Source organism: Scyliorhinus torazame, chromosome 12, assembly GCF_047496885.1.
Source record: "Scyliorhinus torazame isolate Kashiwa2021f chromosome 12, sScyTor2.1, whole genome shotgun sequence".
In the NCBI taxonomy this organism is placed as follows: Eukaryota; Metazoa; Chordata; class Chondrichthyes; order Carcharhiniformes; family Scyliorhinidae; genus Scyliorhinus; species Scyliorhinus torazame.
This window is the reverse complement of record NC_092718.1, coordinates 38,997,020-39,012,932: the sequence shown is the minus strand read 5'-3', so window position 1 is coordinate 39,012,932 and position 15,913 is coordinate 38,997,020. Positions and strand designations below refer to the sequence as shown.

At 49.0% G+C, this 15,913-nt stretch overlaps 1 protein-coding gene across 1 annotated transcript in view; it reads left to right on the top strand.

The window, feature by feature from the left end:
- lipca (lipase, hepatic a) overlaps positions 1-15,913 on the top strand; it is a 118,614-nt gene that overhangs the window by 95,039 nt on the left and 7,662 nt on the right. The window contains exon 8 of the mRNA XM_072470714.1: positions 15,014-15,232. Within this exon, the coding sequence (XP_072326815.1) occupies positions 15,014-15,232 (219 nt within the window). The remainder of the gene's footprint in view (positions 1-15,013; positions 15,233-15,913) is intronic.

Sequence of the window (15,913 nt, the reverse complement as noted above, 5' to 3'; positions counted from 1 at the left end):
ACAATCCTCCACCCCCTCAAAAACCTGCTCATTCTGGCCATCGTCATATGCGCCCTGTGAACCACTTTAAATTGGATGAGGTTAAGCCTAGTGCACAAAGAGGATGCATTCACCCTTCTCAGAGCCTCCTTCCATAACTCCCTCCCTAGCTCTTCCTCCCAATTCCGCTTATCATCTCCTATCGGGGCTCCCTCCCAGTCCATTAATTTTGTTGTAAATCTTCAATACCCCGCCCTCACCAACCCCTGCTTTCAACACCACTTTGCCCTTCAACCCCAGGGATGGCAGATCAGGAAAGGATGGCATCTGTTTCCTCACAGTCACAAACCTGTAAGTACCGGAACCCATTCCCGCTGGGCAGCACATACTCCTCTACCAACCTCTCTAAGCTCGAAAAGCTGCCCCCCATAAACAGGTCTCCAAACCACTAGATCACCGCCCGCTGCCACCCCTGGAACCCCTCATCCAGCTCCCCCAGAACAAAACTGATTCCCACAAATCGGAGCCCAAACCGAGGCCCCCTCCAGCTTCAGGTGCTGCCGCCACTGTCCCCATACTCTCAGTGCCGTCATCACTACCGGACTTGTGGAGTACCCGACTAGCGTGAATGGCAGTGGGGCCGTCAACTGTGCTCCCAACCTTGTGCCCTTACACAAACGAGGCTGCCTCCATCCGCTCGCACACCGACCCCTCCCCCACGACCCACTTCCTTACGATGGCTATGCTTGCTGTCCAAGTAATAGTTCATTAAGTTTGGCAAGGCCAGCCCACCCCCCCACGTCCCTGTTCCAACAGCACCTTCTTCACCTGTGGGGCTTTCCCCGCCCACACAAACCCTGGGATCAATGTATTCATCATCCTAAAGAAGGTCTTTAAGATAAAAATCGGAAGGTTCTGGAACACGAATAAAAACCTCAGGAGTACCATTATCTTCATGGACTGCACCCTCCCCACCAATGACAACAGGATTGGATTGGATTTGGATTCTGTTTATTGTCACGTGTACCGAGGTACAGTGAAAAGTATTTTTCTGCGAGCAGCTCAACAGATCATTAAGTACATGAAAAGAAAAGGAAATAAAAGAAAATACATATTAGGGCAACACAAGGTACCCAATGTAACTACATAAGCACCGGCATCGGATGAAGCACACAGGGGTGTAGTGTTAATGAGGTCAGCCCATAAGAGGATCGTTTAGGAGTCTGGTGACTGCGGGGAAGAAGCTGTTTTTGAGTCTGTTCGTGCGTGTTCCCAGACTTCTGTATTTCCTTTTTATTTAAATTTAGAGTACCCAATTTTTCCAATTAAGGGGCAATTTAGCGTGGCCAATCCACCTACCCTGCATGTCTTTTGGGTTGTGGGGGTGAAACCCACGCAAACACGGGGAGAACGTGCAAACTCCACACGGACAGTGACCCAGAGCCGGGATCGAACCTGGGACGTCAGCACCGTGAGGCAGCAGTGATAACCACTTGCGCCACCGTGCTGCCCACGACTTTTGTATTTCCTGCCTGATGGAAGAAGTTGGAAGGGTGATTAAGCCGGCAGAGGGAGGTGTAGATGGAGTCAATGGATGGAAGGCAGGTTTGTCTGATGGACTGGGTGGTGTTCACAACTCTCTGAAGTTTCTTGTGATCTGGGGCCGAGCAGTTGCCATACCAGGCTGTGATGCAGCCAGATAGGATACTTTCTAAGGAAGTATAGGCGCTGTTGTGCTTTCTTGGTGGTAGCGTCGACATTGGTGGACCGGGACAGATTTTTGGTGATATGCACCTCTAGGAATTTGAAACTGTCAACCATTTCCACCTCGGTCCCGTTGATGCGGACAGGGGTGTGAACAGTACTTTGCTTCCTGAAGTCAATGACCAGCTCTTTAGTTTTGCTGGAATTGAGGGATAGATTGTTGGCACTGCACCACTCCACTAGGTTCTCTATCTCACATTCATTTGCTCCACCAACCGGGCTAAATTCAATTTATGTCCCTGCACCACCTGGATGCCCAGATACTTGAAATTCGCCCCCGCTACCTTAAATGACAGCTCGCCCAACCTCCTCTCCTGCCCCCTCGCCCGGATCGGAAAGACCTCACTCTTCCCCATGTTTAGCTTATACCCCGAGAACCGGCCGAATTCCACCAAAATGTCCATGATACCTCCAATACTTTCCAATGGGTCCGATATGTAGAGCAGCAGATCGTCTGCATATAGCAAGACTCTGTGCTTCAGTCCCCCCCTCCACACTGTCCCCTGCCAACCCCTTGACACTCTAAGCGCCATTGCCAGTGGCTTTATTGCCAAGGCAAAGAGCAATGGGGAGATTGGGCACCCTGCCTCGACCCACGATACAGCCTAAAATACCCCGATCTCACCTGGTTCATCCTTACACATCCTGCCGGCGCCTGATACAATAATCGGACCCAGTCCACAAACCCCTGCCCAAAGCCGAACCATCCCAGTACCTCCCACAGATATTCCCATTCTACCCCGATCAAAGGCGTTCTCCGCATCCATAACGCCACTTCCAAATTCCGTACCCCGGCCGGGGGCTCCGATTTCTAAGGCCGCCTATAAAACTCCTCAAATACCCTGTTTACCCCAACCGGGTCCAATACCACTCCACCTCTACCATCCTTCACCCTTCTAATCTCCCTCGCCTTCCAAACCTCCACGGGTCCACCCCACTATGCGCTTCATGAATCCATTCAGTTCCTTCGCCACCGCCGACACCCTCCCCGACCTCGGGCTCGACCGGTCCAACCTCGGATCAATGACCGTATTAAAGTCCCGTCCCCTTCCCCCCCAAAATCAGCCGGTGCGAGTCCAGGATCAGGATCTTTCCCAACACTCGCCTCAAACTCCACATCGTCCCAATTTGGGGCATAAACATTTACCTGGACCACTGGCCACCTCCTCCAGCTTCCCACTCACCATCACGAACCCCCGAATCTGCTACTATATTTCCCATCTCAAACGCCACCCGTTTATTTACTAGCACCGCCCCCCCGCGTCTTCATGTCTAATCCGAATGAAAGACTTGCCCTACCCACACTTTCCTTAGCCTTGTCTGATCCCCGATCTTCAAGTTTGCTTCATTTAACCGGCCCATTCGACCCTTTCACGTACCATGTGACCAACTGGTCGGAGGGCACATCGCCCCCCCGCCCCCAGACGATCAACCTTACAGCCCCCGGTCCATGCCACGTGACTCTTCAGGCCCACCCTCAGATGTCCACCATCACCACTCCCTCCCATACTACATGCCAGCAATAGCACCTTTGTCAGCATCCTCCCTCCCACTTCCCTTAAACAAAACAACTACCCATCCCCCTCTGCTACACTAACCACCTGATCACCCCCCACTGCGCTCCCGTTAACTAGCCCACCTACCTAGCCTGGCAGCCCCTGCCCAAGGCGTCTAAGCCTCCTATTCCCCGCTGATTCCCCCCACCCCCGCTCACACATCTCATAAGCGGCAATGAAACAAGAAGAAAAAGGTGCGCTCACCGTCAATCACAACAAAACATCCTGAAGGAGAAAGGTTTTCCAACAACCAACAAAAACAAAGATACAAGAAAAAACGGACAGAAAAAGCACCCATCTCCTCACACCTCGTCCACAGTTCAATGTTCACCTTCCCCTGCCAGTCCATTGTCTCTTAAAAACTCCATCGCCTCCTCTGGTATTCCAAAATAATATTCTCAGCTATTAAAGGTCACCCAGAGACGGGTCGGGTACAACATCCCAAACTTCACCCCCTTTTTAAAGAGGGCAGCCTTCACCCGGTTAACCCCGGCTCTCTTTGCCAGGTACACCCGAAGCTCACTCCCTTTCCAGGTGCATCTCCTCGTCTGCCTCAGTATCTTCCCCTTGTGTAGGAGCTGGTGAAGACGCACCACCGTCGCCTTCGGCGGCTCATTCGCCTGCGGCTTCCTCATCAGCGCCCTGTGCGCTCAGTCGACCTCCAGGGGCCAGTCAAAGTCCCCCTCGCCCATCAACTTCTCCAACATCTGGGCTACATACGGGCCAGCGTCCACTCCCTCAATGCCTTCAGGCATGCCCACGATTCTTAGGTTCTGCCACCAGGAGCAGTTCTCCATGTCCTCCACCTTCTCCCTTCAGTGCTGAGTCTCCCACAACACACCTATCTCGGCCGCCAACGAGGCGAGCTGCTCCTCGTGCTCCCCCATCGCCTCCTCCACTTTCCGAATGGCCTGGCCCTGGGTCTCCAGCCTCTGCTCCACCCAGTCAATTCCCACTTTTAATGGTTCCACCGCCTTGGCTCGGCCCTCCTAGACCTCCCTCCTTTCGGTTAAACATTTCATATTTAAAAAATCCACCAGTTTCTCCGTCGACCGCTGGAAAGGCAGGGTAGACCCTTTACCCTCCGCCATCTTGACCTGTGGCACAGAAAGATTCTCCTGCTCCAACTGCTCCCTTCTTCTCGACCCACTTCTGGTCCATGGGTCCATCCACCAGCCCCACCAGTGGAGTCAAACTTTTCTCCAGCCAGTGCTACGCCGCTCTTCCACCCTACCAGCGGGGAAAAGGTTCAGAAAAACAGCCTCGAGGGGGAGCTGCCAAATGCGCGACCACCCACACCATGGCCGCCAGCGGAAGTCCTGCCTGTCACTTTTACAAGCCTGGGGTCTCACGTCTTCAGCTTCTAATTGTTGGTGATTTAAAATATATTTAAACCTTATTTCTCTCTTTAGCCCAATCTTTACCTTGCTTTCCGTACCTCAATCTAATCTTGTACCTCCTCAGACCCTGCACTGTTAATGATTCTTCAATCTGATTGGTTAAGGAGGTACACAATCGATTGCCCAGTCAGGCCATTTCAATCTCCCAAATGCAGCACCTTGGTGTGCAAAATTTATTTTAACGTTTTGGGGTTATTTGTAAGACACAGTTACATTGTTGCTGCAAGGATTCTCTTGGACTCTCGGTTCTGTTGATACGAGGACCCAAGCCTCATTCATCGTAACAGGTAGCACTTGAATGGAATTAAATAAATAGAATAATGTTGCAAAGAAGAACCTCATCCTCCTTAACTGTAGCGCAAAAGATTCAATTGTACATATCTTGGAAAACGTTTATTTGAAAAGCGTACCAACTCTACAGTGTTACCGGGGAATTTTCTCAACATCTGGGTAAATGGAGTTGAGGTCCAGGTCAGCCTGGATTTGATTGAGTGGCAGAACAAGCTCGAGAGGCTCAATGTCTGCTATTCTCAATCCAGTCAGAAACAAGTCTGAATTTGATGCCGTCAGCATTCTTGGGGGCACATTCCGCACTTCCATATGAAAATCACACAGGGTTCCATCCCACTTCTGCTTTACTGAGAACCCTGCAGATTTTACCATCTGCTGCTATTATTCCTGTGTGTTAAGAATTCTTCTAGTTAAACAATTAATTAAAATGATCATGAATGATAGAGCCCTCTGGATCTCCAGCTGAATTGGGCCCCAATCAGATTAATCACCAATGAGCTTAGCTACCACTCCTGTATAACAACTATGCAATCGTGCCTTGGGGGAACCTATACTTTTCTTATATGTGTGCATGTGGTAATTGGTCGGATTCATTTTTTTTCCAAATCTCAACCAACATATCTTCACCCAGCATTTTGGCCATTTCTTCGCAAAAATCAATCAAGTTAGTATGACAAGTCTTAGGTTTCATAAAGTCCATAATAATGATCAAACTATCTTGATCGTTACCAATTATATACAACATAAATGTTTCCAACCATTTCACCACTACCAATGTCAAACTCATGGGCCTATAGTTTCCAGGGGCGGGATTCTCCGCAATCGGCGCGATGTCCGCCGACCGACGCCAAAAACAGCGCAAATCAGTCCGGCATCGCACCGCCCCAAAGGTGCGGAATTCTCCGCACCTTGAGGGGCCGAGCCCTCACCTTGAGGGTCTAGGCCCGCGCCGGACTGATTTCTTTCCCGCCAGCTGGCGGGAAAGGCCTTTGGTGCCCTGCCAGCTGGCGCGGAAATGACTTTGCCGTGCGGCGCAAGCGCGGGAGCGTCACCGGCCACTCATGGCATCCCCACGCATGCGCAGTGGCTCTTCTGCCTCTGCCATAGTGGAGACCATGGCGAAGGCGGAAGGAAAAGAGTGCCCCCACGGCACAGGCCCGCCCGCAGATCGGTGGGCCCCAATCGCGGGCCAAGCCACCGTGGGGGCACCCCCCGGGGCCAGATCACCCCAGGACCCCGGAGCCCGCCCGCGCCGCCTTGTCCCGCCGGTAAGAGAGGTGGTTTGATTCCCGACGGCAGGACAGGCATTCCAGCAGCGGGACTTCGGCCCATCATGGGCCGGAGAATCGCCGGGGGGGGGGGGGGCCCGCCAACCGGCGCGGCGCGATTCCCACCCCCGCCGAATATCCGGTGCCGGAGAATTCGGCAACCAGGGGGGCGGGATTCATGCCAGCCCCCGGCGATTCTCCTACCCGGCGGGGGGGTCGGAGAATCCCGCCCCTGGGATCTGATTTTATACCTCTCTTAAATAAAGGGAACACTTGAATAAACCTTCATCAATAACGACCAACCAGGACCTCAACGGGTTACTGAATAGGAAAGCCCGTGACACCCATATGACCTCCAACATTTCCTTCAGCATTCGGAGATCACATGGTATTGGCTCCTGCAGCACTCTCAATCTTGCTGAAAACATTTCTGCAATTACTTCTAATGAAGCAATTTTAGCTAAAGACCTTGCCTGTAAAACCCAAAATCATGGCATTGTCTTCAAAGTATCCCTTTCATCAGCCAAATGTTCAACTTAATGCATAACCTGCCCAATCTTTCAAAAGGCCAAGACAGCCCTCGACTGTCCCTGATTTTTAACATACTTCTAAAAAATCATTGGTGTCAATCTCAAAATTGTCCCTCTAACTTAATCCAATTCCATTTTAGTTGGTGTCATAGCTGGCAAAAAGGAAGATGGTTGTGGTGTTTGGAGGCCAATCATCTCAGCTCCAGGACATCACTGCAGGAGGTCCTCAGGATAGTGTCCTAGGCTCAACCATCTTCAGCTGCTTCATCAATGACCTCCCTTCCATCATAAGGTCAGAAGTGGGGATGTTTGCGGATGACTGCACAATGTACAGCACTATTCGTGACTCCTCAGATAATGAAGCAGTCCATGTCCAAATGCAGCAAGACCTGGACAATATCCAGGCTTGGGCTGACAAGTAGTGCCAGACAATGACCACCTCCTATAGGAGAGGATCTAACTATCGCCCCTTGACACTCAATGACATTACCTTCGCTGAAACCCCCACAGTCAACATCCTGGGGGTTACCATTGATCAGAAACTGAAACTGGAATAGCCACATTAATACGGACTACCAGGGCAGGTCAAAGACTCGGAATCCTATGGTGAGTCGCTCACCTCCTGACCCCCCCAAAGCCAAAGGTTCAAGTCAGGAGTGTAATGGAATATTCTCCACTGCCTGGATGAGTGCAGCTCCAACAAAACTCAAGAAGCTCAACACCACCCAGGACAAAGCAGTCCACTTGATTGCTCCCTCTTCCACAAACATTCAAACCCTCCACCACCGACAAATAGTGGCAGCCATGTGTACCATCTGCAAGATGCACTGCAGTAACTCACCAAGGTTCCTTAGACAACACCTTCCAAACCCATAACCACCACCACCTACAAGGACAAGGGCAGCAGATACCCGGTAACCCCACCACCTGAAGGTTCCCCTCCAAGTCACTCATCACCGTGACTTGGAAATATATCTCCGCTCCTTCACTGTCCCTGGGGCAACATCCTGCAACTCCCTCCCTAACATCACAGTGGGTGTACCTACACCTCAAGGACTGCAGCGGTTCAAGAAGGCCACCACTTTCTGAAGGGCAACTCGGGATGGGCAATAAATGCTGGCCCAACCAGCGATGCCCACATCCCGTAAATGAATTTTTTTTTTTTTAAATTCCTGATCTCACCAAGGTTCCTTAGGCAACATCTTCCAAACCCATGACATTGCCATCTAGAAATACAAGAGCAGCAGGTACTTGTGAACACCACCCACCTGGAGGTTCCCCTCCAAGCCACTCATCATCCTGACTTGGAAATATATCACCGTTCCTTCACTGTCACTGGATCAAAATCCTGGTACACCCTCCCTAACAGCACTGTCTGTGCACCACATTCACTGCCGTGGTTCAAGAAGGCAGCTCACCACCACCACCTTCTCAAGGGAAACTCGGGATGGGCCGAGCCAGCGACGCCCACATCTTGTAAATTAATTAATTTTTTAAAAAGAGTTTGAGTTAAGTTTCAAAACGTGTACTGGAGACAAAACAGCTTCAATTTTCTCTTTGATGAGAAATCCCTGAAGCAGGAACAAAGGAAAGAACGCAAGTTAAGATAAACACAAAGTTATGAGGGGAAGAAATAGGGTAGACAGGATCAAATGATTCCCTTGGTGGTGAATTCTAGAACCAAGGGACATAGATTCAAAATGTGTGGCAGAAGGTGTAGAGCGGACATGAGGATAAACCTTTTTACGCAGAGGGTAGTGGGAGTCTGGAATTCGCTGACCGAGTTAGTGGTGGAGGCAGAGACCTTAAACTCTTTTAAAACGAATCTGGATCGGCGCCTTAAGTGCTGTTATGGGCCAGGGTTTAGAGAACCCCAAAGTGTATCATGGAGTTCACCTGACCCACAAGTTTTAATAGATTGTGGCATGGGGAGCACACTGCCCACTCTACAGCAGAAATGGAAAAGTATTTTTTAAAGCAAAACAATGTTTATTCTATGAACTCAAGTTAACCTTTTTAAAACATAGTGAACATCTTAGCAACCATTAATTCAACCCCCCCCCCCCAAAGAATACAACACTAAGTAATCCTTTAAGCTTTCCTTTTAACATCCATAAGACTTAAAACACCTTTTACCAGAAGCACATCAGGTTAAAGTCACTACTGTTATTAGTTTTAAATCACCAGGATCGATTTACAGTCTTTAGATTACAGAGAGAGACACTAATACACCTTCTGGCTGTGGCTGCAGCTATTCAGCTCTGAAAACGAAACTAAAATGCACCTTGCAGCAAACAGCCTAAAATGAAAGTAAAAAGCTGACAGACAGCCCAGCTCCACCCACTCTGACATCACTGCAGTAATAAACACCCATTTCTTAAAGGTACTCTCACTACAGATATTTATACACACACCCATTTATAAACACCTATTTCTTAAAGGTACTCTCATAATGACAGTGTGCAGAGCTACAGGGCTGTGGACCGGGTGCAGGAAGGTGGGATTGGGAAGGGCACCTGGGTGTCCTCGGGCTGGCATGGACAAGATGGGCCAATTGGCCTCCTTCTGTGCTGTAACTTTTCTATGATTCTACGTCTGAGTAATTGCTGACATGTATTTTGTTCTCTCGGCTCTTGCTGCACAGAAGAATTTGGTTCTTTAATGGTTTCCCCATTATTTGCACCCTCTGGTGTTTGAAATAAAAATGACTGCAATTATCATAATAGTGTGCTTTTATGGTCACAGACATGTAGTAGAATAAGTGTTCTGCCTTTCATGCACAAATGTAAATTAACTAAAATTGAGATTTTTTGGAAGAATACGACTAAAATCACATCTCAATTTTACTTACCTGTAAAACCAGACCAAAAACTTGAATATATTGTTCTTCTGTCGACCTCAAGATGTCCCAAATCACTTCACAAAGCAAGGACGCACTTCAAGTGTAAATAAAATTAGGTAGCAAATCAACAACGAGATAGATAAATGACCAGATAATTTTTTTTGGGGGGGGGGGGGATTTTGGTTGAAGCGTAAATGCAGGCCAGGACACCAGGAGAAACATTCCAGTACACCCGCGGATTTCCCAACGGCATGGGGGTGGATACAATGGGAAAGCCCGTTTGCCGGCTGCCAGGAAGGAGAATCCCGCTGCTGGCAGGGGGACGTCGCACCAAAAATGGGTCTGGTGGGACGGAGAATCAACCACCTCAAAGGGCTTCAGCTTAATTACTCAGCTAAAAGGCTGCATCTCTGATTGCACTCCAGCATTAATCAGGATTAGTTACTCAGATCTCTGGAGTGAGACTTGAAATCATTATCCTCTGCCTCAGAAGATGAGAGTGTTACCACTGGTCAAGACAGTTAAAATTTAGTAAGCCGGTGACTTTTAAACTAAGTGCCACTCAGGCATTTAACTGCCAGTGCTGGGCCTTCCTGGAATCAGAACTTGGGGGCAAAGGTGCCGCCTGCTGAGATCTGCTGGCCAATCAGAGGCCAGTAACTCTATTGAAGGGCAGTGTCACCGGGAAGGTGGTGGCTGCTTGTTGGTATGACACACCTGAGGCTCAGGATTGTCATGGATCCAGGCCACAGGCAGGAGATGGCAGCAAGGGGGAGTCGGTCACAGTAGCAAGGGGTCAGCAAAGGCAGGGCAGTGGCTCTCAATGACCCCCCCCCCCCCCCCCCCCCCCCCCCCCCCCCCCCCCCCACCTCCCCCCTCCATTCCAGATGCTGGATCCTTTGATCTGGCACCAATTGCCTTTGAACAAGGAACCCACACACCAAGAGCCCAGAACAAACCCCACATGGGTTTGCCTGTTGCGCATACCGCATGGCAAAATCCCTGCCCGATACTGGGTTAACACCATTAAAGCAGGAGGCTCCCAAGTGGGCACTAATTGGACTGAATCTTCACCATGCACCATATGGGGCTGGTTTTACCCTTTCTTTCTCTTTGACGTATGGTAGATTCGAAAGCAGTTTAGACAACATCACAGCAACTGAAACAAATCTTCATCTACCAAGGTGAATTCCTGCCCAACAATTTAAGATTTATTTTATATGGTTGATGCACCGTCAATTACCACGAGACGAGAATGGTGGAACAATCGAGGCTTTATTGCACAAGATGTTGTGCCTCCTGCAGCTGGAACCAGAATGGGAGCAGCACAGGAGAACATACACTTTTATGCGCCGCCTGCTGGGAGGAGCCAGCAGGCTGGGATTTACTGTGGTACCTGTAATACAGTGGCAGTACCGTAATACATGCAATGTGTTACCAGTGGTGTTTACTACAATGGTTGATGGACCCAGGCCACAGGCAAGTGGCTCTCTCAACTCTATGACAATCCTGAGCCTCAGGTGTGTGTCATACCAACAAGCAGCCACCACCTTCCCGGTGACACTGCCCTTCAATAGAGTTACTTGAGTGAGTCGTTCAGAAGACATTTTACTCTGCGTAGAACAGGTCTAGAATCCAAGAGGCAGGAATCAAATGAAAAGCAGCTAAAGATTAAGATACTTACACATCTATAATGGTAGTTCAAAACCAAATTTAGCTTTGTTTGTGCCCGCTGCCACTTGAAATTGTTGCTTCTCTTGACTTTTGAATGAAAAGCCATTTGAAGGAATGTTAAAGATCTTCTGGCACTATTTAATGAAGAGCTGGGACATTCTCCTCATGTTCTAGCCAATTGGCATTTTTGTTGGAGGTTGACAAACACAGCAATGATTTTGCACACAGAATTGAGTATGTTTCAAATGTTCTCCATTGGCTGTGAAGCACTCGCTGATGTCCTGACAATGCAAAAGGTTCTGTATGCTCTGTACATGTTCTTTATTACAAAGCTATTTTGTCTATTAAAACCCCTAGTTGTTCACTGCACCAACATCAGAAGCTGATGGAACAGACCTGGTTTGCGGTACATTGAGGCAGCAAGGTGTCATAATATACACCAATATATCATGGTGCAGACACACACACTGATGGACACACAATGGGACCAATCAACATACACAACACCGCAGCCAATCACCAGTGAGAGCACACGCACTATAAAGACAGGGAGCATCAGAGTTCCTGCTCATTCGAGTTGCAGCTAGCTAGGAGGACAGAGCTCACAGCCTGCAACACAGACATTCACCATGTGCTGAGTGCATCAGCTGATTAGGACAAGGCAGAGGTCTTTAGTTAAAGCTAGTATCGTATTAACCCACAGTCTAAGTATGTTTGAACAGTTAATGATTCAATAAAATAGTGTTGCACTATTTCAAGTGTTGGTGACCTGTATGTGATCCAGAACACCCAACACATCACAAGGTAGCTCTGAAACATAAATGTTGGAAAGTATTAACCACGGGCCGTTTATTCTAATTTATGCTCACATGTTCAGGGGCTAATTTATGCTCACATATTCAGGGGCTGATGACTACTTTGATTGGGTTAAAGAGAGGCAAGTAGATCTTACTGAAGGTCTGTGCCTATAACTGGTAGAGATACTTTTCGGTAAGGCATCCTGTGTGTTCATGCTGTAGTATGATGGAAATCCATTAACTTCATGGCAGGTTGTGCTACTTAATTAAGACTTCCTAATACTTAGTGAGAGGTCAAACCTACAGTTAGCAGTTTTCTAATGATTCCTTTGGTCACCAAAGGTACACTTTGAAACCGAATGTGAAATGCAGGCACATTAGAGTAGTTATAGCAGATTATTCAACATTAATAGTCTATGGGTGGGATTTACTGGCCTCGTCACTCCCAACTTGAATCTCGCAAGAGACCTCTCACAAGATTCTTGATGCTTGAGACATCTCGCGAGATTCATCCGAAACTCAGAAACTCAGTTCTGGACCTTGCCCTCTGCTTGTACCATATTCTCCCAGGGCCCAGGAACTCACGGCCTCTCCAGCGAGGCCTGGATCAGGCGGAGTTTCATACTGATCCACGCAAATGTGGACCACGACAACCGGCACCTGGGGTCTCCCTGTCCTTTGGAGATCCCTGTGTAATCGGGGACAGGGCAGAGTGTCCCCCTGGCTCTGGCACGCATGCACTGCTAGCCTGGCACCTTCACACTGGCACTGCCAAGGTGCCCAGGTGGCAGTGGTGGGGTGCTTGGGTGCCATTGGCATGTGTCTGGGCCTGAAGGGGGCCATGTCCGTGAAAGGGAGCATGAGGGATAGTAGGAAAGGTGGGGGGTGGGTGTTGGAAGGGTGATTATGATGAGGCCGACTAATGGTTTTGGGGGGGGGGGGGGGGGGGGTGAAGCGGGGGTGTCCAAAAGGGGGGGGTGGGGAGGCCTGAAAAGGGAGGGGGCCCCTCAGCAACCCCTTAGCAGAATGTCTTCACTTGGGGGGGGGGCATGTAATAATCTTTACTATTGTCACAAGTAGGCTTGCGTTACGCTGCAATGAAGTTACTGTAATGACCATGTGTTCAGGGGGGTGACATTGCCCATGGGTGGGCGGTGTGGGTGACCTTCAAGCTCACTTAGACATCAGGGCACCCTTAAAAACAACACGCCGATCCCAGCGAGTTCAATTCCCAGTGTTGACAACATTTCTCAGTGCGGGCCCGACTGGGGAGAAACCCCAAGGCCCCCAAAACTGACTAAATGTGGTTGAATAGCAGAGTGGAACTCCCAAAAGGCCGGCGAGAATCACCCTGCCAAACCCGCCCAAATTGACAGAGATCCTTTGGCTGAATCGCACCCTATCTGTATTTGAGGTTACTCAGTCTTGGCTATAGTCAACCTGTATTTGAGTCCTCAAAGCTTATTCAACTGGAATATATTTGTACAGGAATGCATACTTCATATCAGGCAAAGACACACTGCACTAACTCACCAAGGTTCCTTAGGCAGCACCTTCGAAACCCACAATCAGTACCACCACGAAGGACAAGAGCAGCACCTGGAGGTTCCCCTCCAAGTCACTCACCACCCTGACTTGGAAATATATTGCCGCTCCTTTACAGTCACTGGGGCAACAGCTATGGAACTCCCTCCCTAACAGCACAGTGGGTGTACCTACACCTCTCAAGGACTGCAGCGGTTCAAGAAGGCAACTCACCACCACCTTCTGAAGGACAACTAGAGTTGGGCAATAAATGCTGGTGTAACCAGCGATGTCCATATCCCGTGAATGAATTTTTAAAAAACAAACCCCTTCTTAAACTTGGCTTTTTTGCACGGAGAGAATTTTTACGATTCTCAGTCAGCGAACTAAAAAATGTCCTTCTACACACAAAACATGTCGACAAATTGAACCGAGTGTTTGAGTACAGGTCAGAGTCAGGAAGATTGTGACAGGTCTGAATCACATGTCACCTGTTAACTTTTGTAAGATGACGGAGAAAATACAACCAAAAGTCTTCAGACAACCACTTCCATGTCTGGGAACGCATCTCCTATGACAAATGGGCAAGTTGTGGTGAATACAATGATCTCAATCACTTGTCCCCTTGCTTTTCTGAGAACTTAAAGACGACAAAGGTTTGGAAGAGAATAAAACAAATTAGTCAATAGGCCAAAAAAGGTCCCTAAATTAACTGACTCTGGATCGACTGACAACTAAAATAAGATATGGATGCCTTCTACAGAAGAATGTCTTTTGCTTATAGCATAGGGCAGCACGGTAGCACAGTGGTTAGCACTGTTGCTTCACAGCGCCAGGGTCCCAGGTTCGACTCCCGGCTTGGGTCGCTGTCTGTGCGGAGTCTGCACGTTCTTCCTATGACTGCGTGGGTTTCCTCCGGGTGTTCCGGCTTCCTCCCACAAATCCCGAAAGACGTGCTGTTAGGCGAATTGGACATCCTGAATTCTGTGTGTGTGTACGCGAATAGGTGACTTGGGGCTTTTCACAGTAACTTCATTGCAGTGTTAAAAGAAGCCTATTTGTGACACTAATAAAGATTATTATGATCATGGGAGCTTCCCCACGAGAGGCCTTGCCTTTTCTTCAGATAAGGTGTGCATTTATACTTGGGGCTCCCCAGTGGAATCCTGTTTTTCTCTTGATCGGAGTTATTAAAAAAAACAGATGGAAAGAACAACTGATTCTTACTGGGTGTGGTAGTTTTTCTTAGCTACTGTTTAAGAATCCCCATTAGGGTAGGGAATACCTGCACGATATTGTTTGAAACAGTCCCAATTACCAATGAACAGCTGTTTTGAAATTACACTGGTTTTCGATTATATAATGGCCGATGTTTTATTTTATTTCAGAGTTGAAAGCATTACTACCAACAAAACCTATTCTTTCCTGATACACACTGATGTGAACATTGGAGATTTGATGTTGCTGAAGTTCAAATGGGAAAACCCTGTTGCTTGGACAAACCTTTGGAAGACTGTTCAAACATATTTTCAATGGGGACAAAATCATCTAAATCCAGAGCTTATTGTGAGAAAAATACGAATCAAAGCTGGAGAAACACAACATAAGTAAGTAACTGGAAAAATGATTGCGGCTGCTTTAAATGTCATCTAATCAAGTCCATTCTCTCAAATCCTTGCAGTGCACAAATTTAAATTAGGGGCACGATTTAACCAAAAGGTTTCCAAAAGCGGTAGCGAGCGGGAACTGCTGCGAGCTTCTCGATGCTCGGACCAGCGAGGCCGTCCCCGCTACAAAACGTTAATTGGTCCACTTAATGAGGCGTCACGGGTTTCATGCTGTAAATGGTGGTCCCGCCGGCTGATTCGCTGAGGCCGCGCTCGCCAGCCCCCCCCCCCCACCCCCGGTTAACAAGAGAGAGTAGCACTTAAACCACTCCTGCACAATCAACCCCACTCAGTTTGCAGCTGTGCCACTCAGAAGACCAACCCCACGATTTGGGGATGCCGACCTGGGCAGATTACTGGATGCGGTGGAGGCCAGACGGGATGCTCGGCTCCCCCAAGGGTTGCGGAGTGTGAGCCACAGGGCAGCCAGTGCCGCCTGGGAGGAAGTGGCAGTGGCTGTCAGCTCGGGGAGTGTGACCACGAGGACCAGCACCCAGTGTCGTAAGCAACCGCCACCGAGCCGCAGGGGTGAGTTGGCACGGGACCCCCCCTCCCCAACCATTCCATTCCGTATCCCTGCCCACTCGTGTCCAGCAGTGCACCCCCCCTCTCCATTGCCTG